At 38.9% G+C, this 26,067-nt stretch overlaps 2 protein-coding genes across 3 annotated transcripts in view; both read left to right on the top strand.

Annotated features, from left to right (window-relative positions):
- The first annotated feature begins 1,488 nt into the window (after positions 1-1,488).
- LOC131928273 (nuclear pore complex protein Nup155) lies at positions 1,489-19,563 on the top strand. The gene is made up of 32 exons (XM_059284259.1): positions 1,489-1,905; positions 2,985-3,155; positions 3,274-3,411; positions 3,622-3,718; positions 4,103-4,173; positions 4,328-4,420; positions 4,525-4,685; positions 4,821-4,926; positions 5,017-5,090; positions 5,184-5,275; positions 5,424-5,521; positions 5,661-5,813; positions 5,977-6,077; positions 6,303-6,578; positions 6,752-6,814; positions 6,955-7,060; positions 7,152-7,235; positions 7,340-7,551; positions 7,658-7,770; positions 7,998-8,199; positions 8,399-8,458; positions 8,842-8,973; positions 9,054-9,328; positions 15,633-15,783; positions 15,870-15,971; positions 16,100-16,254; positions 16,806-16,935; positions 17,060-17,167; positions 17,593-17,713; positions 17,951-18,061; positions 18,209-18,345; positions 19,027-19,563. Exons 2-32 carry the CDS (start codon positions 3,014-3,016, stop codon positions 19,276-19,278), a joined length of 4,116 nt encoding a protein of 1,371 aa, XP_059140242.1. The 5' UTR covers positions 1,489-1,905; positions 2,985-3,013; the 3' UTR covers positions 19,279-19,563.
- Positions 19,564-22,323: 2,760 nt separating this feature from the next.
- The window catches only part of LOC131928248 (uncharacterized), an 86,980-nt gene continuing 83,236 nt past the window's right edge, over positions 22,324-26,067 (top strand). For both annotated transcript variants that reach the window (XM_059284211.1, XM_059284210.1), the window contains exon 1: positions 22,324-22,530. In XM_059284211.1, coding sequence (XP_059140194.1) covers positions 22,506-22,530 — 25 coding nt within the window. In that variant the 5' untranslated portion in view covers positions 22,324-22,505. The remainder of the gene's footprint in view (positions 22,531-26,067) is intronic.

Below are 26,067 nucleotides of genomic sequence, written 5' to 3'. Positions count from 1 at the left end.
GTGCATTTATCTTATTCTGAATTTTTACAAATTAAAAGTGAAATTTATACAATTACTATACATTATATTTTGTGTTTTATATATATATTATATATATATATATATATATATATATATATATATATATATATATATATATATATATATATATATATGTGTATATATATATATGTATATATATATATATATATGTCACTTACTGCTTACTACTAATAGTCAATTCAATATGTTTTGCTTATTTTATATTTATACAGTGATGAACAGTGCATTTTAGATTAAAGCAGGTCAACCAGGGTCCAATAAAAAGAGACCATATGATATTGATAGTAAAAATGATAACATTTGTCTAAGTCTTTCCTGAAATAAACAATGTTAGTTGCCTTTTCATAAATACAGCATTCTCTGAACACAAAATATTACACTATATTTTGCACTAACATGACAGTTGATACAAAGCTAAGTTATTGCCTTAGCCAACATCTGGTGCTTGTCTCTATTATTAAAAGATATAGTTAGTTGCAATAATTTCAATGTTTTATTTCATAACCTACAAACAAAGAATGCCTTCAAACAAGCCAATTGTGATAATTTGAATAGTGTAACTGATTATCAAGAAAAGACTATTTAGTATTTAAGAGACTTTATAAACCAATTTTACAGTTATCAACTTCTCAGTGCTGCCCATTCATCTACTTTCACTTAGCTGTTTTTGTCTCTATTGGTTTGTGGGTTAACTCGGGTTACAATATGGGATGGCAAAATGTGGATTCATAAAAAGCTATTTATAAGTTCCATTACTTTGTACTTTTAAAATACAGCACTGTATGTAAAAAAGTTTTCCTTTCAAACCTGACGGTCTATGGGGCAAGTGAAGTAGAGTTCACTTGTTTCTGTGACCTCTGCATATGAAGAGATAGTGTGGTCAGCACTATGCCCAGCCGCCTTTACTTTCCCTAATGTGAGTTAGGTACCCATCAGAGTTGGGTGGACTCAGGGACGGTCTACTGACTTGAACCCGGATTCAAACTCGAGACTTATGGGTTAGCAGTCCAGCTCTCTACCGCTAGACCACTCTGTCAGCACTGTATGTAGCTGCATATCAAAACTTCTGTTAAAGCGTACAAACACTACATGTGTCCTCCCACAGCTTCGGCTTTACTATCCTAAACTTGTGCATTCCATCAACCTGTAGTAGCTGTAGGCCCAATACCTTACAGCTCTCCCATAGTAAATAACATGGATGGGATTTCTCCTGGCCACCATGACATGAATACCTATAAATTGTTTAATGTTTGTTTTGTTACCCACCCCACAATTAAATAGGAAGCTGCTTTCAATATTCCAGTTGCAGGGACAGGGTACTAAACAATGTGGACTGGGTAAGGATTGAGAAAGTAACAGTGGTATTACAGTAACACATTTTTGTAATGTAGGTCCTCTTCCAGGGGAGGGGGGGGGGGGGGGGGGCGAAAAGATGCTTGGAAGAAACTGCCACGACTAGCCTGACAAGTCCACATTTTGATTAACAATACTAAAAGCCTTGTAGTGTCAGTATGGTTAATTTATACTAAAAGCCTTGTAGTGTCAGTATGGTTAATTTATCTAGGTCAATATTTATAGATGTAAATATTTAGCGATCTACTTTTCTAATTTCTAAGCAAAAAAATAATTTTAGTTCAGTAGGCCTAATCCCAAATTTGTTCATTGATTTGTCTAAAAATAGAATTGGGAATTCATTATTGTATTGTTCGATTATTTCCCTTTTAAATCTTGTGTTTCCGGCAAATTACGAAAAAGCGGCAGAGTGCATGGAAATATAACCTAATGCCGATATCTGACATCTAGATCTGGACTTCGTTAAATTACTTTATCACTTAGGTTACAATAAAAAGAGTGGAGTTAAAGGTACCAAACTAGACTTAACACAAAATAATATTTGTAGACCCAGGCTATTGTATTTATTTTCATGTAGATCTACTTACTACTATTTTCTTAGGCCTTAAATTAAAAATTTACTTTTAATTTACTGGTCTTTTGACTCTTTTTACCTGTCTGTCCTGTATGTTAATCAACTGTAGTACTGTACTGTGTCGTGTCATGTAGGGTCAGTCATTTTATTTCATGTAGATCTAGTCTAGATCAGAGATTCTTCCAGATTCTAGGCATCTCTTGGAAGGGGGGGGGGGGCTGTCCCCCCCCCCCTGAAGAAAGTCTACCGCCCCCCCCCCCCCTCCCGAAAATTTCAAGTGCCCCCTGGAGAAAAAAGTCTGGAAGAAACACTGGTCTAGATTCTAGAGTAGATCTATTCCTAGAATCTAGATCTAGGCCCTCTTATCTAATAATATCTAAATATCTAGGCCTATCTATAGCATTTAAAAAAAAAAAACCAAACCCTGGTGACAGCCTGGTCCTACCAGATCACCAAAAGTTTCATGGTATTCTTAGAAGTAATAAAACATTTTAAGTTAAGCCTACTTGTCAACACTAAATTAGCTCTAACTGTGAACCTAATACTAAACTTAAAGCTATGATATTTAGGCCTACTGTACTAAAATAACAATCAATGCCACCTCCTATTATTGTATCAGTCCTTTAGTAGATAGTGGTTAAAAATGCCCTAAGAGAATGAAGGTAATCTATACCTTATTAGAATACAGTATCCAATATTGCTATAATTATGAAATTTTCTTGAAAAAGGGGCACAGGCAGGATATTGGTAGTAAACTGTGTAAACTAATAACTTGCTAACGAATATGACAACTTTATCCCCAAACCAATTGCTACCAGTTCTCAAACATTATTTTTTTATTCTAATATTAAACAAAATATTACAAAAAATATTAACAACCTAACTATTGGACAAATAAAAGGCATATTCCACACTGACCATTACAAAAGACGTAACTGTAACTATTACATTTATGGTGTATTATTTAATTGTTTGTGGAACGCTTTAAAAATATGTATTTCAATGTATACTACAGCTGGAGGATAGTATCACCAGCTGACTGCCATGATGTCACTTTTAAACCCAGGAATGCCACCCCTGTCACATCAAGATATTTTGGACAATGCTGGTCGGCAGGTGGACAGATACATGCAAGAGGATCGTTCATATTTAGATCTGGCTGATCTACTCTGCATTCCCTCTGACAGTAATTTTGCTAACATCCATGTTTTATAATTATAATTAATTTCATAAAAATTAAAGCATGTAGTAGATCCAACAAAGGAATGAAACTAGTGTTCACATTTTTTGTATTTTTTTTTAAGGTCACGCAAGTCTTAGTGGACTCTACAATCATGATTATCCTAACTTATCTGAAGTGGGAGTTTATCTTGATTCTTTGTCTGAAATCACTGTTGAGAAAAAAGTACCACTACCTCCAGAGTTATTGGAACAATTTGGAAGTATCCTTGATGAACATTTTGTTTAAAGACTAGTGTTTGCTAATTAGTATATTGGAGGTTTGCCTTGTATTATAATAGTATTTTACAATAATTAACTGTTAATCTATTATAGTGAAAATGCTAATTAGTCTAATGGTAATGTTTCACTGAACTAGATCATTGTTTGAACTGGAACCATAAATCGTTTATAAACTTTAACTGCATGAACAGGAATGCAGTGCAATTGTATGATGGGTTTGTTTCCAGAAATAGAACGTGCATGGTTGACTGTTGATAGTGATATCTTTGTCTGGAAATATGATGATGGGTTAGTATCTTCAATGACAGTATTTTAAGTAAATAAGTTATGGCATTGTGTCTCAAAAATATTCTTTCATAACTCTTGTTTTTACAATGTTGAATTAGTAAAATTATTTCTATTTAGATGCATATATGATAAAAAGAGTAAAAATACCCTTTTAAATCTGGTAGGGCAGATGAAGTAGAGTTCATCTGGTTCAGTACCTTTGGGTTGTGTAATCAGTGCGAACATGTTCTTGTTCTTATAAAATTTAAATATTAAATCAACTAAGTAACATGTTAATTTGTTTGAATTTATGTTTGGAAATTGTGAAGTAAATGTAGTTTTACTGTTGTGGAAATTTTGTTGAACATTACAGTTTCTCACACGGCAAACTCCTTTGTCTTTCAGTTCTGACCTGGCATACTTTGATGGATTAAGTGAAACAATTCTTAGTGTTGCCCTATTGAAACCTAAACCTGGTTAGTGTCATCTCACATCTCATCATTTGTCTCATCACATCATTTTTTTCTGTCTTATCACAAGAACACATTTTGCTTGTTTGACAAAGCTATATCATTCCATTAAACATTCAGTCAAAAAGTAATTTAAAAAGATTATTTTATTTACCTGCAGACATCTTCCAGCCTCACATCCAGTACCTGATGTGTCTAGCAACACCTGTTGATATTGTTTTACTTGGAGTCAGTTTTTTCAAAGCATTAGATGGTAAATGATCAGTTGTTAATTCTTTTTCATTTCTTACACTCAGCTTTATTATCAATAAAATGTTTTTTACATTGAAGTTAGAACAAATGAGTTCTATTTCTCAGGTGGGAGCGGTGACCATATTGGAGGTGAAATGCACCTTCTTCCAGACCCCCTCTTCTCTATCCCAACTGATGGGGTCTACATAACCAACATAGTGGGGGCAGACAATGGTCGCATATTTATGGCAGGAAAAGATGGGTGTCTCTATGAGTTAATTTACCAAGTATGTATTGTTGATTACAGTTTTACTAAGGAGCTACTAGGTCAGTTATTTCAAATGCTACATAAGATATGATAAAATTCCTTAGCTTAGCTGTTGTATAAATAAATTTCTAACAGATGTCTTTTTTATTTTAAGGCTGAAGATGGCTGGTTTAGTCGCAAGTGTAGAAAAGTCAACCATTCAACAAGTTCACTGTCATTCCTCATTCCATCCTTCCTTAACTTTTCTTTTAGTGAAGATGGTATGTAGAGAAATTATTTTTTGTTTTTATGAAGGTTTTAACTTCTTAGCTGATTTAGGTGTATTTTTTATTTTGTTTTAATATTTTCAGATCCAATAGTTCAAATAAGCATTGACAATACTCGGGGGATTTTGTATGCACGTACACAAAAAGGAACTATACAAGTAAGAAAAAACATTCTGAAAGAATTGATTTTTAGTATTAGTGGGTGTAGTAACTAACAATCAGTTTGAGTTGAATGTCTTGTCTACCTACAGGTGTTTGATCTTGGAGAAAATAAACAAAGCATGGGAAGAGTGGCGTCACAATCTCAGTCTAGTATTCTTAACGCTGCAAGTCACATAGCCAAGTAAGTTTCTACAGTTGGTCAAGTATTGTTACAGTAAGTTGAGTAAGTTACAGCTGCCTGTCACATACCTAATACCACTTTGTACTTAAAAAACCCAGCTATCCTTATGTTCATTAAGAAATGAATAGTTATTGTAATGTGTATCCAGGACTATAGAAACCTCAAGCTTCAAGTCTATTGTTTACATATCTGCTGTGACAGAGAGGGAGTCTGATGGTATACAGTTATTAGCAGTCACTGAATCTGGTAAGAGCCACTGTGATGATTGTACTTTTATTAGGAAAGTACAGCAAATACCTATTACATAGTTATTTTGTTTTTGCCTTAATTTTTTACTTTAACAGACCTTGAATTGCAATTAATTTCAATTGTTTCTAATCACCAGGTGTCCGCCTGTACTTTACAACTATTCCTTTCAAACAAGAAAGAAGACGACCTACCTTTTTATCCTTGGTTCATGTTCGGCTCCCACCTGGCTTTTCAGCAACTTCGGCACCACAGCGGCCCTCCTCTGTTCACACGGCATATTACAGCAGTGGTAAGCCAGATGTATTTGACATTTTATTTCCTAGCAGCTAGTGAACTTTCTAAATACTAATGATAGAACAGTGTTGCTTTATTGTTTAACTAAAGTTTACCTAAAAAAAAATTTTTATTTGAAAACTAAGGCCATACTATAACCTCAAATTTTATTATTTCAGGGACACTATTGCTTGTTGCCAGCCAAAACAAAGAGAATGATTTGTTGTGGGGAATCAGTCCTGATTCTTTTCCTTTTCAAAAGCATCTTATGGAATCATATGTAAGTATCAGTCATGCTTTTAAATTTTCATTAGTTTTCATTAATTTGACGTAGATTGTAACTACATTTTCATTGTTAAAAATTCCATAACAATACTGCTTCTGATTTTAGTAGGTGCATTCTGTACTAAATTGAATGGTTTGGAATAGAACTAAAATATGCATCATGTAAGTTATTGTAGCCTGCTTTGACATTTTTACTGTAAGGCCAACCTTCCTTTTGTAGACAACAGCTCCACTGGAGGGTAAAACTTGGGCTATTGATGAAGTCATGTATTCAGCACATCAGGGACCAGCTCCACCTACAGGTCTTAGAGCACGCCCTGATCCACCCAGTGTTGTCACCCAGCACGCCCACCCACCACGCAGGTATGTGGTGCTGAGTGCACAAGGTATCCACATTCTCCAAAAGTTGAGGCCCCTGGAACAGCTTCGTCAGCTCTTGATTGATTGTAGAGGACCTGATTCAGAGCATGTTAAAGCTTTCTTCAGACTTCATAAGGTTATTATCTTTTTAATGAACATTTTTTTAATGCTCTATAATATCATGGAGTTTTACATGGTGAATCAAAGAATGCAGTTGTGTGCTATCATATTTCCAGTGCTAATATAACATAAAAAAACTTCAACCATTTATATAAAAAATGTTTAAATGAGTTTGTTTGTTTTGTTCAGGTTGATCAGGCATGTGCTACAACTCTTGTCTTGGCATGTTCTGGAGCACCAGCTGAACAACAGGTGAGTTTACACCCCTTGAATCATGGCCATTTGATATCTGAAATGATGTTGCTTGAAAATGTTTTTGAAACAATTGTAACAGCTTCTAAAGCTTATTTTGTGCACTATAATAACATGAGAACCTCGCCTATTTTATTTAGGTTTCTGACTGGGCAAAGATGGCATTTTTCATGTATGGAGGGGAAGCGCAGTACAACTTCAGTGGCATGAGGCCTGCTGCTCTAGGTGGACATTCCTTCAGCAGCGGTTGGTCAAACTTTACCTCTAGTTAAGGCTAGTTTGTTTACTTCACCTTCAGTTTGTATACTTATGTTAACATTCCTGCTTGCTTGTCTAGGTGGACCTGGACACATGTCTAACACAGTCTTGTACAGCCCTGGAGCAATGAACATGTCAATGATCCCTGGCTCTCCTATGCAGAGTAAGTTATTTTTACATTTTATGTTGACCCTAGCGCAGTTATTTGTCCATTAGGTTGGATGTACCTAGTTTAGAATTGTCTTAAACTGACAAGAACTGTTCCAGGTATGACCCCACTACACATGTCCACCCCAGCTGGACCAGGGATGCAGTCCCAGATGTCACTTGGACCTGCTCCCAACCCAACACATGAAGTGGTCTATTCTGGGAAACACAACGGCATTTACATCTACCTGGCCAGAATCCTTCGACCATTTTGGGATATGCCAGTTTGTACAGAATTTGTGTCAAAGAGTAGGAAAAGGACTGTTACTTATGTAAGTGAATACAAAATTGTGAGTTTTAGACTCAACTAGTGATTTAGCCTAAGTAATGAAAAAAGAAATGTGTAAATTGCAAATAAAACAAATTGTTTACTTTCAGCTAACAAGCAGTTTCAGTGTGGAAGAACTTTGTATGGGACTAGAGCTTGTGAGAGATTTATCTGATTTTGTTGACTTCAATTCAAAATTTGATCATGATTCTCAGACTGACATGTGAGTTCTTTCCCTTGGCCATCCTGTCATTGATAAAACTGATTCAGAGGATTGATAATTGTTTTGTCTGGCTCAGAGATTAAGCATGAGCAGAAATATAAATTATAAATATGCTGTCTGTCTTACAGATTAAGCATAGGTAGAAAGATTTGTAATTGTGTTGTCTATTATAATGAAATGACTAAGCATGGACCTATAGATTTGTAAACATATTGTCCATCTTACAGACTAAGCATGGGCAGGGGTTTGAGGTATGATGGTGGAATGGATGAGAACTCAAGGAAAAGGCTGCAGGCAGATGTGCAGAGGATGGAGAAGATTTCCCTGCAACATGTACAGGAGCTGCTGCACAGGCTGGAGGAGGTTCTGGGCCTGTGGAGGATCCTTGTTGACCATCAGTTCCACATGCTGGTTGCAGCTATGGCGGAGGTTAGAATATAACTAGTGGAACCCTATGTTACATGTCAATCTTTAAGTCTTAGAGCAAAATATAAATAATGTGCGTTTAGAAGCCTATTCATTTTCCCAAATTTGATCATCTTTTTATTTAATGATCATTATACTTTTCATATTTTTTTACAGTATATTAATAAAACACAAAATTTACATAATTCTCATTGTATTTCAGGATATGCAAAGCCAGTTGCGCAACATCAATTTTAAAACATTGGCAACCAACGGAAAAGATGTAAAGTTTTTTTTTAAAAAGTTTTATAGTTTTAAGATTGTAACAATAAGGACTACTCTCCATATTTTTATATTGTACAATTTTATATAATCTTAGAGGATTAAGTCTTAGGATATATAATGGTAGAGGACTAGATTGAGCATATATCTAATGATAGATGATTAAGTATGACTGAGGATTTATTTAATGATAGTGGATCAAGTTTGAACATTTATGTATTGGTAAAGGATTAAGTTAAAGCATGTATGTAATGGTTGATGATTAAGCTAAACATCTATGTAATTATAGAGGACTAAGTTTGTGCATTATAGAGGACAAAGTTTGTGCATTATAGAGGACTAAGTTTGTGCATTATAGAGGACTAAGTTGTGCATCTATTTCAGATTTGTAGCACACTTGTTAACTGTCTAATCAGCCGGTACCTGGATGACAATGCAACTATTGATGCTATCAGCTCAAAGCTGAGAGAAATTTGTCCAACTTTGTACAGCTCTGATGATGCCACTTGTTCTAAGGTAACAAGTTTGGCTGCACATTGATTTATTTTTTAAAAGAAAAGTGAACTGTTTGACTAAGATTTTGACATTTTTTTTAGGCAAATGAGCTGCTACAAGCTGCCAAAGTGAATCAGAACCAACAAGAAAAACAACAGCAACTTCAGCAGTCTCTCCATCTTTTAAAGGGAGTGAATCAGCCCCTGAATCTTGGAGTTATCTGCCCTCAGCTAGCTAGTCTACATTATTATCTGGGTATTGTTGAACTTGGACTTAACGAGGCCAGAAAAGCTGACCCCCAACAGCTGGCAATACATTTTTACCAAAATGGAGAACCACCTGAAGACATACAAGGCATGCAGGCTTACATTGCCAGGCAAGATTTGGTTTTACACAAAATATTTGTGATTATTTCTTTATTAAGAATTCTTGTCTTATGGTGTATTTTTTTTTTTTTTACTATGATCAAGTTGTAACACCAGGATCTATTCATATAATTTTCTCTAACCAAAGTTATCAATTTTGGTCTTTTATTTATTAAATGTTGTATACTTTTGTTCCCCAGGATGGAAAGCTACAGGTGTATCACAGAACTAACAATTTAAATGTTGTATACTTTTGTTCCCCAGGATGGAGTGCTACAAGTGTCCAACTATTTAAATATTGTATACTTTTGTTCCTTAGGATGGAGTGCTACAAGTGTCCAACTATTTAAATGTTGTATACTTTTGTTCCCCAGGATGGAGTGCTACAAGTGTCCAACTATTTAAATGTTGTATACTTTTGTTCCCCAGGATGGAGTGCTACAAGTGTCCAACTATTTAAATGTTGTATACTTTTGTTCCCCAGGATGGAGTGCTACAAGTGTCCAACTATTTAAATGTTGTATACTTTTGTTCCCCAGGATGGAGTGCTACAAGTGTCCAACTATTTAAATGTTGTATACTTTTGTTCCCCAGGATGGAGTGCTACAAGTGTATCACAGACCTAACTATTTAAATGTTGTATACTTTTGTTCCCCAGGATGGAGTGCTACAAGTGTCCAACTATTTAAATGTTGTATACTTTTGTTCCCCAGGATGGAGTGCTACAAGTGTATCACAGACCTAACTATTTAAATGTTGTATACTTTTGTTCCCCAGGATGGAGTGCTACAAGTGTCCAACTATTTAAATGTTGTATACTTTTGTTCCCCAGGATGGAGTGCTACAAGTGTCCAACTATTTAAATGTTGTATACTTTTGTTCCCCAGGATGGAGTGCTACAAGTGTCCAACTATTTAAATGTTGTATACTTTTGTTCCCCAGGATGGAGTGCTACAAGTGTATCACAGACCTAACTATTTAAATGTTGTATACTTTTGTTCCCCAGGATGGAGTGCTACAAGTGTCCAACTATTTAAATGTTGTATACTTTTGTTCCCCAGGATGGAGTGCTACAAGTGTATCACAGACCTAACTATTTAAATGTTGTATACTTTTGTTCCCCAGGATGGAGTGCTACAAGTGTATCACAGACCTAACTATTTAAATGTTGTATACTTTTGTTCCCCAGGATGGAGTGCTACAAGTGTCCAACTATTTAAATGTTGTATACTTTTGTTCCCCAGGATGGAGTGCTACAAGTGTCCAACTATTTAAATGTTGTATACTTTTGTTCCCCAGGATGGAGTGCTACAAGTGTCCAACTATTTAAATGTTGTATACTTTTGTTCCCCAGGATGGAGTGCTACAAGTGTCCAACTATTTAAATGTTGTATACTTTTGTTCCCCAGGATGGAGTGCTACAAGTGTATCACAGACCTAACTATTTAAATGTTGTATACTTTTGTTCCCCAGGATGGAGTGCTACAAGTGTCCAACTATTTAAATGTTGTATACTTTTGTTCCCCAGGATGGAGTGCTACAAGTGTATCACAGACCTAACTATTTAAATGTTGTATACTTTTGTTCCCCAGGATGGAGTGCTACAAGTGTCCAACTATTTAAATGTTGTATACTTTTGTTCCCCAGGATGGAGTGCTACAAGTGTCCAACTATTTAAATGTTGTATACTTTTGTTCCCCAGGATGGAGTGCTACAAGTGTCCAACTATTTAAATGTTGTATACTTTTGTTCCCCAGGATGGAGTGCTACAAGTGTATCACAGACCTAACTATTTAAATGTTGTATACTTTTGTTCCCCAGGATGGAGTGCTACAAGTGTCCAACTATTTAAATGTTGTATACTTTTGTTCCCCAGGATGGAGTGCTACAAGTGTATCACAGACCTAACTATTTAAATGTTGTATACTTTTGTTCCCCAGGATGGAGTGCTACAAGTGTATCACAGACCTAACTATTTAAATGTTGTATACTTTTGTTCCCCAGGATGGAGTGCTACAAGTGTCCAACTATTTAAATGTTGTATACTTTTGTTCCCCAGGATGGAGTGCTACAAGTGTCCAACTATTTAAATGTTGTATACTTTTGTTCCCCAGGATGGAGTGCTACAAGTGTCCAACTATTTAAATGTTTATACTTTTGTTCCCCAGGATGGAGTGCTACAAGTGTCCAACTATTTAAATGTTGTATACTTTTGTTCCCCAGGATGGAGTGCTACAAGTGTATCACAGACCCACCTATTTAAATGTTGTATACTTTTGTTCCTTAGGATGGAGTGCTACAAGTGTCCAACTATTTAAATGTTGTATACTTTTGTTCCCCAGGATGGAGTGCTACAAGTGTCCAACTATTTAAATGTTGTATACTTTTGTTCCCTAGGATGGAGTGCTACAAGTGTCCAACTATTTAAATGTTGTATACTTTTGTTCCCCAGGATGGAGTGCTACAAGTGTCCAACTATTTAAATGTTGTATACTTTTGTTCCCCAGGATGGAGTGCTACAAGTGTATCACAGACCCACCTATTTAAATGTTGTATACTTTTGTTCCCCAGGATGGAGTGCTACAAGTGTATCACAGACCCACCTATTTAAATGTTGTATACTTTTGTTCCCCAGGATGGAGTGCTACAAGTGTATCACAGACCCACCTATTTAAATGTTGTATACTTTTGTTCCCCAGGATGGAGTGCTACAAGTGTATCACAGACCCACCTATTTAAATGTTGTATACTTTTGTTCCCCAGGATGGAGTGCTACAAGTGTATCACAGACCCACCTATTTAAATGTTGTATACTTTTGTTCCCAGGATGGAGTGCTACAAGTGTATCACAGACCCACCTATTTAAATGTTGTATACTTTTGTTCCCCAGGATGGAGTGCTACAAGTGTATCACAGACCCACCTATTTAAATGTTGTATACTTTTGTTCCCCAGGATGGAGTGCTACAAGTGTATCACAGACCCACCTATTTAAATGTTGTATACATTTGTTCCCCAGGATGGAGTGCTACAAGTGTATCACAGACCCACCTATTTAAATGTTGTATACTTTTGTTCCCCAGGATGGAGTGCTACAAGTGTATCACAGACCCACCTATTTAAATGTTGTATACTTTTGTTCCCCAGGATGGAGTGCTACAAGTGTATCACAGACCCACCTATTTAAATGTTGTATACTTTTGTTCCCCAGGATGGAGTGCTACAAGTGTCCAACTATTTAAATGTTGTATACTTTTGTTCCCCAGGATGGAGTGCTACAAGTGTCCAACTATTTAAATGTTGTATACTTTTGTTCCCCAGGATGGAGTGCTACAATGTCCAACTATTTAAATGTTGTATACTTTTGTTCCCCAGGATGGAGTGCTACAAGTGTCCAACTATTTAAATGTTGTATACTTTTGTTCCCCAGGATGGAGTGCTACAAGTGTCCAACTATTTAAATGTTGTATACTTTTGTTCCCTAGGATGGAGTGCTACAAGTGTATCACAGACCCACCTATTTAAATGTTGTATACTTTTGTTCCCCAGGATGGAGTGCTACAAGTGTATCACAGACCCACCTATTTAAATGTTGTATACTTTTGTTCCCCAGGATGGAGTGCTACAAGTGTATCACAGACCCACCTATTTAAATGTTGTATACTTTTGTTCCCCAGGATGGAGTGCTACAAGTGTATCACAGACCCACCTATTTAAATGTTGTATACTTTTGTTCCCCAGGATGGAGTGCTACAAGTGTCCAACTATTTAAATGTTGTATACTTTTGTTCCCCAGGATGGAGTGCTACAAGTGTCCAACTATTTAAATGTTGTATACTTTTGTTCCCCAGGATGGAGTGCTACAATGTCCAACTATTTAAATGTTGTATACTTTTGTTATCTAGGATGGAGTGCTATAAGTGTATCACAGACCCACCTATTTAAATGTTGTATACTTTTGTTCCCCAGAATGGAGTGCTACAAGTGTATCACAGACCCACCTATTTAAATGTTGTATACTTTTGTTCCCCAGGATGGAGTGCTACAAGTGTATCACAGACCCACCTATTTAAATGTTGTATACTTTTGTTCCCAGGATGGAGTGCTACAAGTGTATCACAGACCCACCTATTTAAATGTTGTATACTTTTGTTCCCCAGGATGGAGTGCTACAAGTGTATCACAGACCCACCTATTTAAATGTTGTATACTTTTGTTCCCAGGATGGAGTGCTACAAGTGTATCACAGACCCACCTATTTAAATGTTGTATACTTTTGTTCCCCAGGATGGAGTGCTACAAGTGTATCACAGACCCACCTATTTAAATGTTGTATACTTTTGTTCCCAGGATGGAGTGCTACAAGTGTATCACAGACCCACCTATTTAAATGTTGTATACTTTTGTTCCCCAGGATGGAGTGCTACAAGTGTATCACAGACCCACCTATTTAAATGTTGTATACTTTTGTTCCCAGGATGGAGTGCTACAAGTGTATCACAGACCCACCTATTTAAATGTTGTATACATTTGTTCCCCAGGATGGAGTGCTACAAGTGTATCACAGACCCACCTATTTAAATGTTGTATACTTTTGTTCCCCAGGATGGAGTGCTACAAGTGTATCACAGACCCACCTATTTAAATGTTGTATACTTTTGTTCCCCAGGATGGAGTGCTACAAGTGTATCACAGACCCACCTATTTAAATGTTGTATACTTTTGTTCCCCAGGATGGAGTGCTACAAGTGTCCAACTATTTAAATGTTGTATACTTTTGTTCCCCAGGATGGAGTGCTACAAGTGTCCAACTATTTAAATGTTGTATACTTTTGTTCCCCAGGATGGAGTGCTACAATGTCCAACTATTTAAATGTTGTATACTTTTGTTCCCCAGGATGGAGTGCTACAAGTGTCCAACTATTTAAATGTTGTATACTTTTGTTCCCCAGGATGGAGTGCTACAAGTGTCCAACTATTTAAATGTTGTATACTTTTGTTCCCTAGGATGGAGTGCTACAAGTGTATCACAGACCCACCTATTTAAATGTTGTATACTTTTGTTCCCCAGGATGGAGTGCTACAAGTGTATCACAGACCCACCTATTTAAATGTTGTATACTTTTGTTCCCCAGGATGGAGTGCTACAAGTGTATCACAGACCCACCTATTTAAATGTTGTATACTTTTGTTCCCCAGGATGGAGTGCTACAAGTGTATCACAGACCCACCTATTTAAATGTTGTATACTTTTGTTCCCCAGGATGGAGTGCTACAAGTGTCCAACTATTTAAATGTTGTATACTTTTGTTCCCCAGGATGGAGTGCTACAAGTGTCCAACTATTTAAATGTTGTATACTTTTGTTCCCCAGGATGGAGTGCTACAATGTCCAACTATTTAAATGTTGTATACTTTTGTTCCCTAGGATGGAGTGCTATAAGTGTATCACAGACCCACCTATTTAAATGTTGTATACTTTTGTTCCCCAGAATGGAGTGCTACAAGTGTATCACAGACCCACCTATTTAAATGTTGTATACTTTTGTTCCCCAGGATGGAGTGCTACAAGTGTATCACAGACCCACCTATTTAAATGTTGTATACTTTTGTTCCCAGGATGGAGTGCTACAAGTGTATCACAGACCCACCTATTTAAATGTTGTATACTTTTGTTCCCCAGGATGGAGTGCTACAAGTGTATCACAGACCCACCTATTTAAATGTTGTATACTTTTGTTCCCAGGATGGAGTGCTACAAGTGTATCACAGACCCACCTATTTAAATGTTGTATACTTTTGTTCCCCAGGATGGAGTGCTACAAGTGTATCACAGACCCACCTATTTAAATGTTGTATACTTTTGTTCCCAGGATGGAGTGCTACAAGTGTATCACAGACCCACCTATTTAAATGTTGTATACTTTTGTTCCCCAGGATGGAGTGCTACAAGTGTATCACAGACCCACCTATTTAAATGTTGTATACTTTTGTTCCCAGGATGGAGTGCTACAAGTGTATCACAGACCCACCTATTTAAATGTTGTATACTTTTGTTCCCCAGGATGGAGTGCTACAAGTGTATCACAGACCCACCTATTTAAATGTTGTATACTTTTGTTCCCCAGGATGGAGTGCTACAAGTGTATCACAGACCCACCTATTTAAATGTTGTATACTTTTGTTCCCAGGATGGAGTGCTACAAGTGTATCACAGACCCACCTATTTAAATGTTGTATACTTTTGTTCCCAGGATGGAGTGCTACAAGTGTATCACAGACCCACCTATTTAAATGTTGTATACTTTTGTTCCCAGGATGGAGTGCTACAAGTGTATCACAGACACCCTGAACTACCTCTCTGCCAGCAGCAACAGTCGCCAGACACCAAGCGTACCCAGCCAGCCTGGACCACCTGTTAGTCTGGACTCCAGTAGGGTGGACATTGAACAAGCTGCTGAGTCCTATGTCAGTTATAGACACTCTTTTAACTCTTTCTCTTAGACACAATAAGCTGTAGCCAGTTATAATAAGTGTTTGTTTACCATCTCTAGAAAGATGCATTTCAAGCTTCACTACGATGTGATGACCCACTATTCCATGCTGCTTTATATGATTGGCTGTTTGCCACAAAAAATGCAGAAACATTACTTGAGGTAAATGTTTGGTCTGTTCAACAATGGCATAGCTCTATACTTACAGGGTTGCTAGTCTAGGTCAGCAGCTTGCACTTAAAACATCACCCCAATGAGGTAACTGTATTAAATATGCTTTATATTTTTAGATCAATACACCATATGTAGAATCTTACCTGCGTCGCAAAGTGAATCTTCAGACAGATAACACACTTGCCCTGGACATGTTGTGGAAACATTATGAAAAAACTGAGAACTTCCAGGCTGCCACACGTATCCTTGCCCAGCTAGCAGAGAGACATGGGTATGTTACGTACATTAGTTGATTCTTGTAGAGAGACATGGTTATTTTTGTTGAGTACATTGGTGGATTCTTGTAGAGAGACATGGGTATGTTTGTTAACATTGGTAGATTCTTGTAGAGAGACATGGGTATGTTTGTTTACATTGGTGGATTCTTGTAGAGAGACATGGGTATGTTTGTTAACATTGGTAGATTCTTGTAGAGAGACATGGGTATGTTTGTTTACATTGGTGGATTCTTGTAGAGAGACATGGGTATGTTTGTTTACATTGGTGGATTCTTGTAGAGAGACATGGGTATGTTTGTTTACATTGGTGGATTCTTGTAGAGAGACATGGGTATGTTTGTTTACATTGGTAGATTCTTGTAGAGAGACATGGGTATGTTTGTTTACATTGGTGGATTCTTGTACATGAGTATGTTTGTTCAGGACATCAGTTGATTCTTGTAGAAAGACATGAGTGTGTTAAGTACAAACATTGACTCACATGAAATAACTAAAAAAATGTGTTTATTTTTTCATTGATTATTGCCTTTGTTTCTCTCACCAGTTCTCACATCAGTCTCAATCAAAGGTTAGACTACCTCTCTAGAGCTGTTATCTCAGCTAAAAGCTCAACCTCCAGGCTGGGAACCTCAGCCGCCGGGGAACTTCTACATGAACTCGAGGAGAAAATGGAGGTATTGGGGTCATCATATATTGTTCATGATGAATAGAATTTTCTCCTAACTATGTTAAATCTGTTGTTTTAGTAGTTAAGTTGTTGAAATATTTTAATGTTGTTTTTTTTTTATTTGTTGAAAGGTTGCGAGGCTACAAATGCAGATTTACAAATGTCTTTCCAATATGGCAGATCCTGAGGTGGAAGTTGCAAAAAATAGGTTGGACTCTGAGTTGCTGGACATAACTTCAGTGAGTTGGTTTTATACAAGTTTGTCTTACCCACATACCTTAGTGTTTTATACATCTCAAGTTGGTCCTACCCACATACCTTAGTGTTTTATACATCTCAAGTTGGTCCTACCCACATACCTTAGTGTTTTATACATCTCAAGTTGGTCCTACCCACATACCTTAGTGTTTTATACATCTCAAGTTGGTCCTACCCACATACCTTAGTGTTTTATACATCTCAAGTTGGTCCTACCCACATACCTTAGTGTTTTATACATCTCAAGTTGGTCCTACCCACATACCTTAGTGTTTTATACATCTCAAGTTGGTCTTACCCACAAACTTTAGCTTTATCCAATACATTTTTAACAACACTATTCTAAAACTGAGGAAAAAAATCAAATCAACATCTTATCTAACATTTGCTCCTTCTCTAATATCAGCTGTATGAAGACTATGCTGACAGATTCAACCTGTATGAAGTCAAGCTGGCCATTGTCCATTGTGCTGGCCTGTATGATGCTGCCCTCATTGAGAACTTGTGGCAGAATATTATAGACAGAGGTGGGTAATGTTGTATACTGAGGGGTAGACAGGTGGGTAATGTGGGGTAGACAGGTGGGTAATGTTGTATACTGTTATTATAAAAGCAATGATGTTACTTTTGTTCATTATTTCTGGTGGTATTCTGAAGTTTTTGTTGATACAAAAATTGAATCTACATCTCCATCTTAATAAAATTTGACCTCCATTGGCAACAGTAGATGAAAAATTACTGTATACATATTATTTTTTGTCTAGAAATTTCTCGGAGCAACCTAATGTCCACTGGTGACAGAATCGCCAACATCAGCAACAGACTGTGTTCTATAGCTCAGCTTTACATACGCGCAGAGAGATATTTCCCACTAAGTATGTGCCTTGTTTCTCTTATGTTTTAAGCTTTAATTTAATGTATGGCTCCTACAGAGATATTTCCCTCTGGATACATGCCTTATTTCTTTTTATTTTAAGCTTAAATTTAATTAATGGCTTCTCTAATTTGTCTATTACTTTCAGCATTGGTGCTTCGCCACCTGGAGCAGCATTCCTGTCGTCTTAACTTTGATTCTCGCTGGGTCTTTAGTCTGCTGTTAGAAGTGGGTGTTGCCCCTGCAAGGCTCCTGGAACTTTATGACAGGCTTTACAAATCTAAGGTAAACAACTTGTGAATGACAGACTTTACAAATCTAAGGTAAACAACTTGTGAATGACAGGCTTTACAAATCTAAGGTAAACAACTTGCCTGTACGACAGACTTTACAAATCTAAGGTAAACAGCTTGCCTGTACGACAGACTTTACAAATCTAAGGTAAAGAACTTGCCTGTATGACAGGCTTTACAAATCTAAGGTAAACAACTTGCCTGTATGACAGGCTTTACAAATCTAAGGTAAACAACTTGCCTGTATGATGGCTTTACAAATCTAAGGTAAACAACTTGTGAATGACAGGCTTTACAAATCTAAGGTAAACAACTTGCCTGTATGACAGGCTTTACAAATCTAAGGTAAACAACTTGCCTGTATGACAGGCTTTACAAATCTAAGGTAAACAACTTGCCTGTATGGCAGGCTTTACAAATATAAGGTAAACAACTTGTGAATGACAGGCTTTACAGATCTAAGGTAAATATCTTGTCCAGTTTCTGATGTCGCAATCCACCTTGATACTTGACTGTGACTCAATTAAATGAAAGTGAATCAGGTGGGCACACAATCCCTCCATGCCCCAAGGTTATAGAAACAGATTAACACTACTTATCTGAAATAGTTCATGTTTTAATGAGATATTTTGTTATTTCCAATGTTTATGTCTGTTGTCTTGTACACTTGCAGGACATGTTATGGCAGAACCAACAGAAGCCCTACCATGTCCTGGTGGTCCTGCAAGCCTACATCGAGCACCTGGCCAAAAATCCTAACCTGATCCCGGCCAGTGACCGCAAACGTCTGGTGCTGGCCTGTATGGACAGTGTGGCCAACTACCTGGTGGACCTGCAGGCCACCAGCAGCACTGACCAACAGGTGCTCTCACTCATTGCCAACTTTAAAGCCACGCAGGCCAAGCTGGAGAGGTTGTCATCTTAGGGGAGGTAACACTGCTCAACAAGGGACATCACTCTCTACTATTTATATGTGAAGGGACTTGTACAATTCACATGACTAAACGGACGTAACTATTGTCTACAAGCTCATAGCACTGTAGTCACGATGCTGAATAACAAATCAAATCATTGGACAAACTGAGCATTTGTAACCTACAGTATAGCTAAATAAACTCATAAAGACATTGTATTGTAAATGTATGAATGCCATTATTAATGACTTTAAATAAATATTTTTTGTATTATGTGAAAATATTGAATAAAATGAGAAGCATTGTTTAATTATATATATTTTTTAAAAAGTGACCACTTGGTTGTATGTATCCTGTACTATGTTTTGTTATGCCAGTATTATCAAGGCCACTCATTGGGTTGTCTTGGACCAACATTGCATTTGGGGTGTCCCAGGTATACTACAGGGCCACCAGTGGCATTTGGGTTGTCCTCAGGCTACTTTAGGGCCACCCTTGACATTTGGGTTGTCCCAGGTCTACTACAGGGCCACCAATGGCACTTGGGTTGTCCTCAGGCTACTTTAGGGCCACCCTTGACATTTGGGTTGTCCCAGGTCTACTACAGGGCCACCAGTGGCATTTGGGTTGTCCTCAGGCTACTTTAGGGCCACCCTTGACATTTGGGTTGTCCCAGGTCTACTACAGGGCCACCAATGGCACTTGGGTTGTCCTCAGGCTACTTTAGGGCCACCCTTGACATTTGGGTTGTCCCAGGTCTACTACAGGGCCACCAGTGGCATTTGGGTTGTCCTCAGGCTACTTTAGGGCCACCCTTGACATTTGGGTTGTCCCAGGTCTACTACAGGGCCACCAATGGCACTTGGGTTGTCCTCAGGCTACTTTAGGGCCACCCTTGACATTTGGGTTGTCCCAGGTCTACTACAGGGCCACCAATGGCATTTGGGTTGTCCTCAGGCTACTTTAGGGCCACCCTTGACATTTGGGTTGTCCCAGGTCTACTACAGGGCCACCAATGGCATTTGGGTTGTCCTCAGGCTACTTTAGGGCCACCCTTGACATTTGGGTTGTCCCAGGTCTACTACAGGGCCACCAGTGGCATTTGGGTTGTCCTCAGGCTACTTTAGGGCCACCCTTGACATTTGGGTTGTCCCAGGTCTACTACAGGGCCACCAATGGCATTTGGGTTGTCCTCAGGCTACTTTAGGGCCACCCTTGACATTTGGGTTGTCCCAGGTCTACTACAGGGCCACCAGTGGCATTTGGGTTGTCCTCAGGCTACTTTAGGGCCACCCTTGACATTTGGGTTGTCCCAGGTCTACTACAGGGCCACCAATGGCATTTGGGTTGTCCTCAGGCTACTTTAGGGCCACCCTTGACATTTGGGTTGTCCCAGGTCTACTACAGGGCCACCAATGGCATTTGGGTTGTCCTCAGGCTACTTTAGGGCCACCCTTGACATTTGGGTTGTCCCAGGTCTACTACAGGGCATTTGGGAGGTCCTGTCTTGTCCTGCTGATACAGGTGAGGTCCTGCTGATACAGGTGAGGTCCTGTCTTGTCCTGCTGATACAGGTAAGGTCCTGTCTTGTCCTGCTGATACAGGCGAGGTCCTGTCTGGTCCTGCTGATACAGGCGAGGTCCTGTCTGGTCCTGCTGATACAGGCGAGGTCCTGTCTTGTCCTGTTGATACAGGTGAGGTCCTGTCTTGTCCTGCTGATACAGGCGAGGTCCTGTCTTGTCCTGCTGATACAGGCGAGGTCCTGTCTTGTCCTGCTGATACAGGTGATGGCCAATTGACTGCAATTTTTAGGCCATTGGTCTCTCCGGAGGATATGATGTGTAAAGCAATCTTACTAATGCAGAGAGCAGTAGAACTATGGTAAACATGTTTATAGTTACAACTGATTAGATTATAGCTATGAGAACAATCCTTAGCCTACAACATTAATTATTTCACTTCAGTTATTTGTCAGTGATTTAAATGTTTGCTTCTTACAAAACAAGAAACTGATTAAAAGTGCAAGATGTTACTCTTTTTTTTTTTTAACATTAAATGGATTTTACCGATATAGCGTAACCTAATAATTGATTTATACCAAGCTGACATAATTATTTTTTAATTCAGAAATTAAATGATTTCATAATTAAGTTATCATCTTAAACCTAAAATTAATAAACAAGTAGGCCTACTTAAAAAAAACACCAATTCATGTAACAAGGTTATTCAGCAACATAAAATTATGTGATGTATTTTATCCCAATCAGAAACGAGCGAGAGGCTGATAAAATTACCTCCCCTTACTGTTCAGCTACGGTCCCAGAATTAAAATACACTGTATGCTAATAATAGTATCAACACCAACATTTTGACAGCAGCAATATATTATACAATTGTTATCTACAGCAGCAAACTATGCATGCGATGTAGAGCTGCTAATGTATTTTTATGTTACATTTATATACATATATATGCACAGGCAGGATTTCGTAATGCAGGTGGAGTGAAAAAAGTATGCATATATATATATATATATATATATATATATATATATATATATATATATATATATATATATATATATATATATATATAATACATGCGATGATAAAATGACAAGACATTGTCCTTTTCGTCTGACACCAGGATGTTTATTTATATAACATGATCACGTGACACCGTTTCTCTCACCTGGTCACACGATAGGCCTACCTACCTGTGTTGAACTCACGCGGGTGTCCGTGTGATGTTATCGGGACCCGGCAGACGGGGACTACCCAAGTCTTGAGCCCCCCCCCCCCTCTACCGGGACCCAGGAACCCTCCTCTATCGGGACCCAGGAACCCACTTCTATCGGGACCCAGGAACCCACTTCTATCGGGACCCAGGAACTCCCCCTCTATCGGGACCCAGGAACCCCCCTCTATCGGGACCCGTGGCGTGGGAAAGCCCGCCAGACCAGCCCGTCAGGATTTCACCGTCTGAATGGAAGACCTGTTGCTTGTCTCCCCCCGCGTGTAGGGAGGGAGGGGTAAAAAAATAACAACGGGAACAGGTTTTATTTCTAGCGTACACGGATAATATGTGCGTGTTCACTTGGGGTGTGTTTAACGTGTGTGTTCATTTGGCTGTGTTTACAGTGTGTGCAATATAATTAAACATGGAATAATTCCAGTAGTGGATTAATTATTTTTTTTACTATTCCCGGTGCTAAATATAGCTGGAGTTAATTAACATAATGGAGACAGTCCAAGACAAACCAGGTAAATTAATTAATCTCTGGGTATGCATACAATTTTGTTATAGCTGTGTCCATATGACAAGAATATATGTAGGCTCTCACATACATATTCATACATAGATCTATAATGTACATTTTATTACATAGTCCATGTAACCGGTGTGTACACACGGCATAACTTGACCGTCCATGTGTACACGTTCGTTATGTGTACTCGTGTAATGTGACAAGAGCACGTGACCAACACATTTAAAGTTGGGTTAGTTAAAAATTACAGCAGCCTGGGAAGTATGAGGAGAGGGGGCGGGGGTGGTACTGTGGCACTACTGTTAGATCTATCTAGAACTTTAAAAACTTGAACAACAAGACGGTGATAAAACAGGCTGGACACTACACAAGATTGCCGGACTGTCTGCAGTCAGGTGTCTGTAGAGTGAGACAGGCTCAGGTACCTGTAGAGTCAAATACCTGTAGAGTCAGGTACCTGTAGAGTCAGGTACCTGTAGAGTCAGGTACCTGTAGAGTCAGGCACCTGTACTGTAGAGTCAAGTACCCGTAGAGTCAGGCACTTGTAGAGTCAGATACCTGTAGAGCCAGGTAGAGTCAGGTACCTGTAGAGTCAGGTACCTGTAGAGTCAGGCACCTGTAGAGTCAGGTACCTGTAGAGTCAGTCAGGTACCTGTAGAGTCAGGTACCTGTAGAGTCAGGCACCTGTAGAGTCAGGCACCTGTAGAGTCAGGTACCTGTACTGTAGAGTCAGGCACCTGTAGAGTCAGGCACCTGTAGAGTCAGGCACCTGTAGAGTCAGGCACCTGTAGAGTCAGGTACCTGTAGAGTCAGGTACCTGTACTGTAGAGTCAGGTACCTGTAGAGCCAGGCACCTGTAGAGTCAAGTACCTGTGCTGTAGAGTCAGGCACCTGTAGTCTAGTACCTGTACTGTAGAGTCAGGTACCTGTAGAGTCAGGCACCTGTAGAGTCAGGCACCTGTAGAGTCAGGTACCTGTAGAGTCAGGTACCTGTGCTGTAGAGTCAGGCACCTGTAGATTCAGGTACCTGTACTGTAGAGTCAGGTACCTGAACTGTAGAGTCAGGCACCTGTAGAGTCAGGTACCTTTAGAGTCAGATACCTTTAGAGTCAGGCACCTGTCGAGTCAGGTACCTGTAGAGTCAGGCACATGTAGAGTCAGGCACCTGTAGAGTAGAGTCAGGTACCTGTAGAGTAGTGTCAGGTACCTGTAGAGTCAGGTACCTGTAGAGTCAGGTACCTGTAGAGTCAGGCACCTGTAGAGTCAGGTACCTGTAGAGTCAGGTACCTGTAGAGTCAGGCACCTGAAGAGTCAGGCATCTGTAGAGTCAGGCACCTATAGAATCAGACACCTGTTGAGTCAGGCATCTGTAGAGTCAGGCACCTATAGAGTCAGGTACCTGTAGAGTCAGGTATCTGTAGAGTCAGGTACGAGTCAGGTACCTGTAGTGTCAGATACCTATAGAGTCAGGTACCTGTAGAGTCAGGTACCTGTAGAGTCAGGTACCTGTAGAGTCAAGTAGAGTCAGGTACCTGTAGAGTCTTGCACCTGTAGAGTCAGGTACCTGTAGAGTGAGGTACCTGTAGAGTCAGGTACCTGTAGAGTCAGGTACCTGCAGGGTCAGATACCTGTAGAGTCAGATACCTGTAGAGTCAGATACCCGTAGAGTTACTCAGATACCTGTTGAATCAGGTAGTCAGTTATTTGTAGTCTTTTGTCTTTCGAGTAAATGAAAACGTTAAAAATGGAGTGGTGTGGTCGACCCAACAAGCAGACGATAAAAATCTAACCGGCACATGCTGGGTGTGACTTGCTCACGCAGGCGACATGTTGTCGTGTGTAATTACAAACGTTTTATTTTCTGCCGAGTTCGATAACAGCTCTTTGTCGCACGTGTTGCACTCGAGTTTCAGTGCTTGAGTCATAGTCTTGCTGTAGGAGTCACTGGCTCTACTTGAGTCATAGTCTTTCTGTAGGGGTCACTGACGTTACTTGAGACATGGTCTTTCTTTAGGAGTCACTGACTCTACTTGAGTCATAGTCTTCCTGTAGGAGTCACTGACGCTACTTGAGTCATAGTCTTTCTGTAGGAGTCACTGACTCTACTTGAGTCATAGTCTTTCTGTAGGAGTCACTGACTCTACTTGAGTCATAGTCTTCCTGTAGGAGTCACTGACTCTACCTGAGTCATAGTCTTTCTGTAGGAGTCACTGACGCTATTTGAGTCATAGTCTTTCTGTAGGAGTCACTGACGCTACTTGAGGCAATGTGTAACTCAAGGAATTACTCCAGTTAGTTCTTATGTTCTTGATTACATCCAAGGGCGGATTCAGCTAGAGCGGATTTTTTTATTTTTTGGGAGTGGGGGGGGGGGGGGGCTACATTCCGTTTAGCCTCCCTTGGTTACATCATGTTCTTGGTTACATCCTTGGTTACATCATGTTCTTGGTTACATCATGTTCTTGGTTACATCCTGTTCTTGGTTACATCATGTTCTTGGTTACATCCTTGGTTACATCATGTTCTTGGTTACATCATGTTCTTGGTTACATCCTTGGTTACATCATGTTCTTGGTTACATCATGTTCTTGGTTACATCATGTTCTTGGTTACATCCTTGGTTACATCATGTTCTTGGTTACATCATGTTCTTGGTTACATCCTTGGTTACATCATGTTCTTGGTTACATCATGTTCTTGGTTACCTCCTGTTCTTGGTTACATCCTTGGTTACATCATGTTCTTGGTTACATCCTGTTCTTGGTTACATCCTTGGTTACATAATGTTCTTGGTTACATCCTTGGTTACATCCTGTTCTTGGCTACATCCTTGGTTACATCATGTTCTTGGTTACATCCTTGGTTACATCATGTTCTTGGTTACATCCTTGGTTACCTCCTGTTCTCGGTTTCATCCTTGGTTACATCATGTTCTTGGTTACATCCTGTTCTTGGTTACATTCTTGGTTACATCCTTGGTTACATCATGTTCTTGGTTACATCCTTGGTTACCTCCTGTTCTTGGTTACATCCTTGGTTACATCATGTTCTTGGTTACATCCTGTTCTTGGTTACATCCTTGGTTACATAATGTTCTTGGTTACATCCTTGGTTACATCCTGTTCTTGGTTACATCATGGTCTTGGTTACATCCTTGGTTACCTCCTGTTCTTGGTTACATCCTTGGTTACATCATGTTCTTGGTTACATCCTGTTCTTGGTTACATCCTTGGTTACATAATGTTCTTGGTTACATCCTTGGTTACATCCTGTTCTTGGCTACATCCTTGGTTACATCATGTTCTTGGTTACATCCTGTTTTTGGTAACATCTTGTTCTTGGTTACATCATGTTCTTGGTTACATCCTTGGTTACATCATGTTCTTGGTTACATCCTTGGTTACATCATGTTCTTGGTTACATCATGTTCTTGGTTACATCATGGTCTTGGTTACATCCTTGGTTACATCCTGTTCTTGGTTACATCCTTGGTTACATCATGTTCTTGGTTACATCATGGTCTTGGTTACAT

Source organism: Physella acuta, unplaced genomic scaffold (genome assembly GCF_028476545.2).
Source record: "Physella acuta isolate Inbredline_101_S28 unplaced genomic scaffold, ASM2847654v3 ptg001480l, whole genome shotgun sequence".
Classification (NCBI taxonomy): domain Eukaryota; kingdom Metazoa; phylum Mollusca; class Gastropoda; family Physidae; genus Physella; species Physella acuta.
Note: the sequence above shows the minus strand (reverse complement) of the source record. Positions and strands in the feature narration are given on the sequence as shown.

Bases quoted from the DNA above. Each gene is read 5' to 3' on its own strand.
- LOC131928273 (XM_059284259.1), top strand. From the start codon at position 3,014: ATGATGTCACTTTTAAACCCAGGAATGCCACCCCTGTCACATCAAGAT. The intron at 3,719-4,102 runs GTTAGTATCTTC...TTTGTCTTTCAG, and splicing joins GTCTGGAAATATGATGATGG to TTCTGACCTGGCATACTTTG. The intron at 5,091-5,183 runs GTAAGAAAAAAC...GTCTACCTACAG, and splicing joins CACAAAAAGGAACTATACAA to GTGTTTGATCTTGGAGAAAA.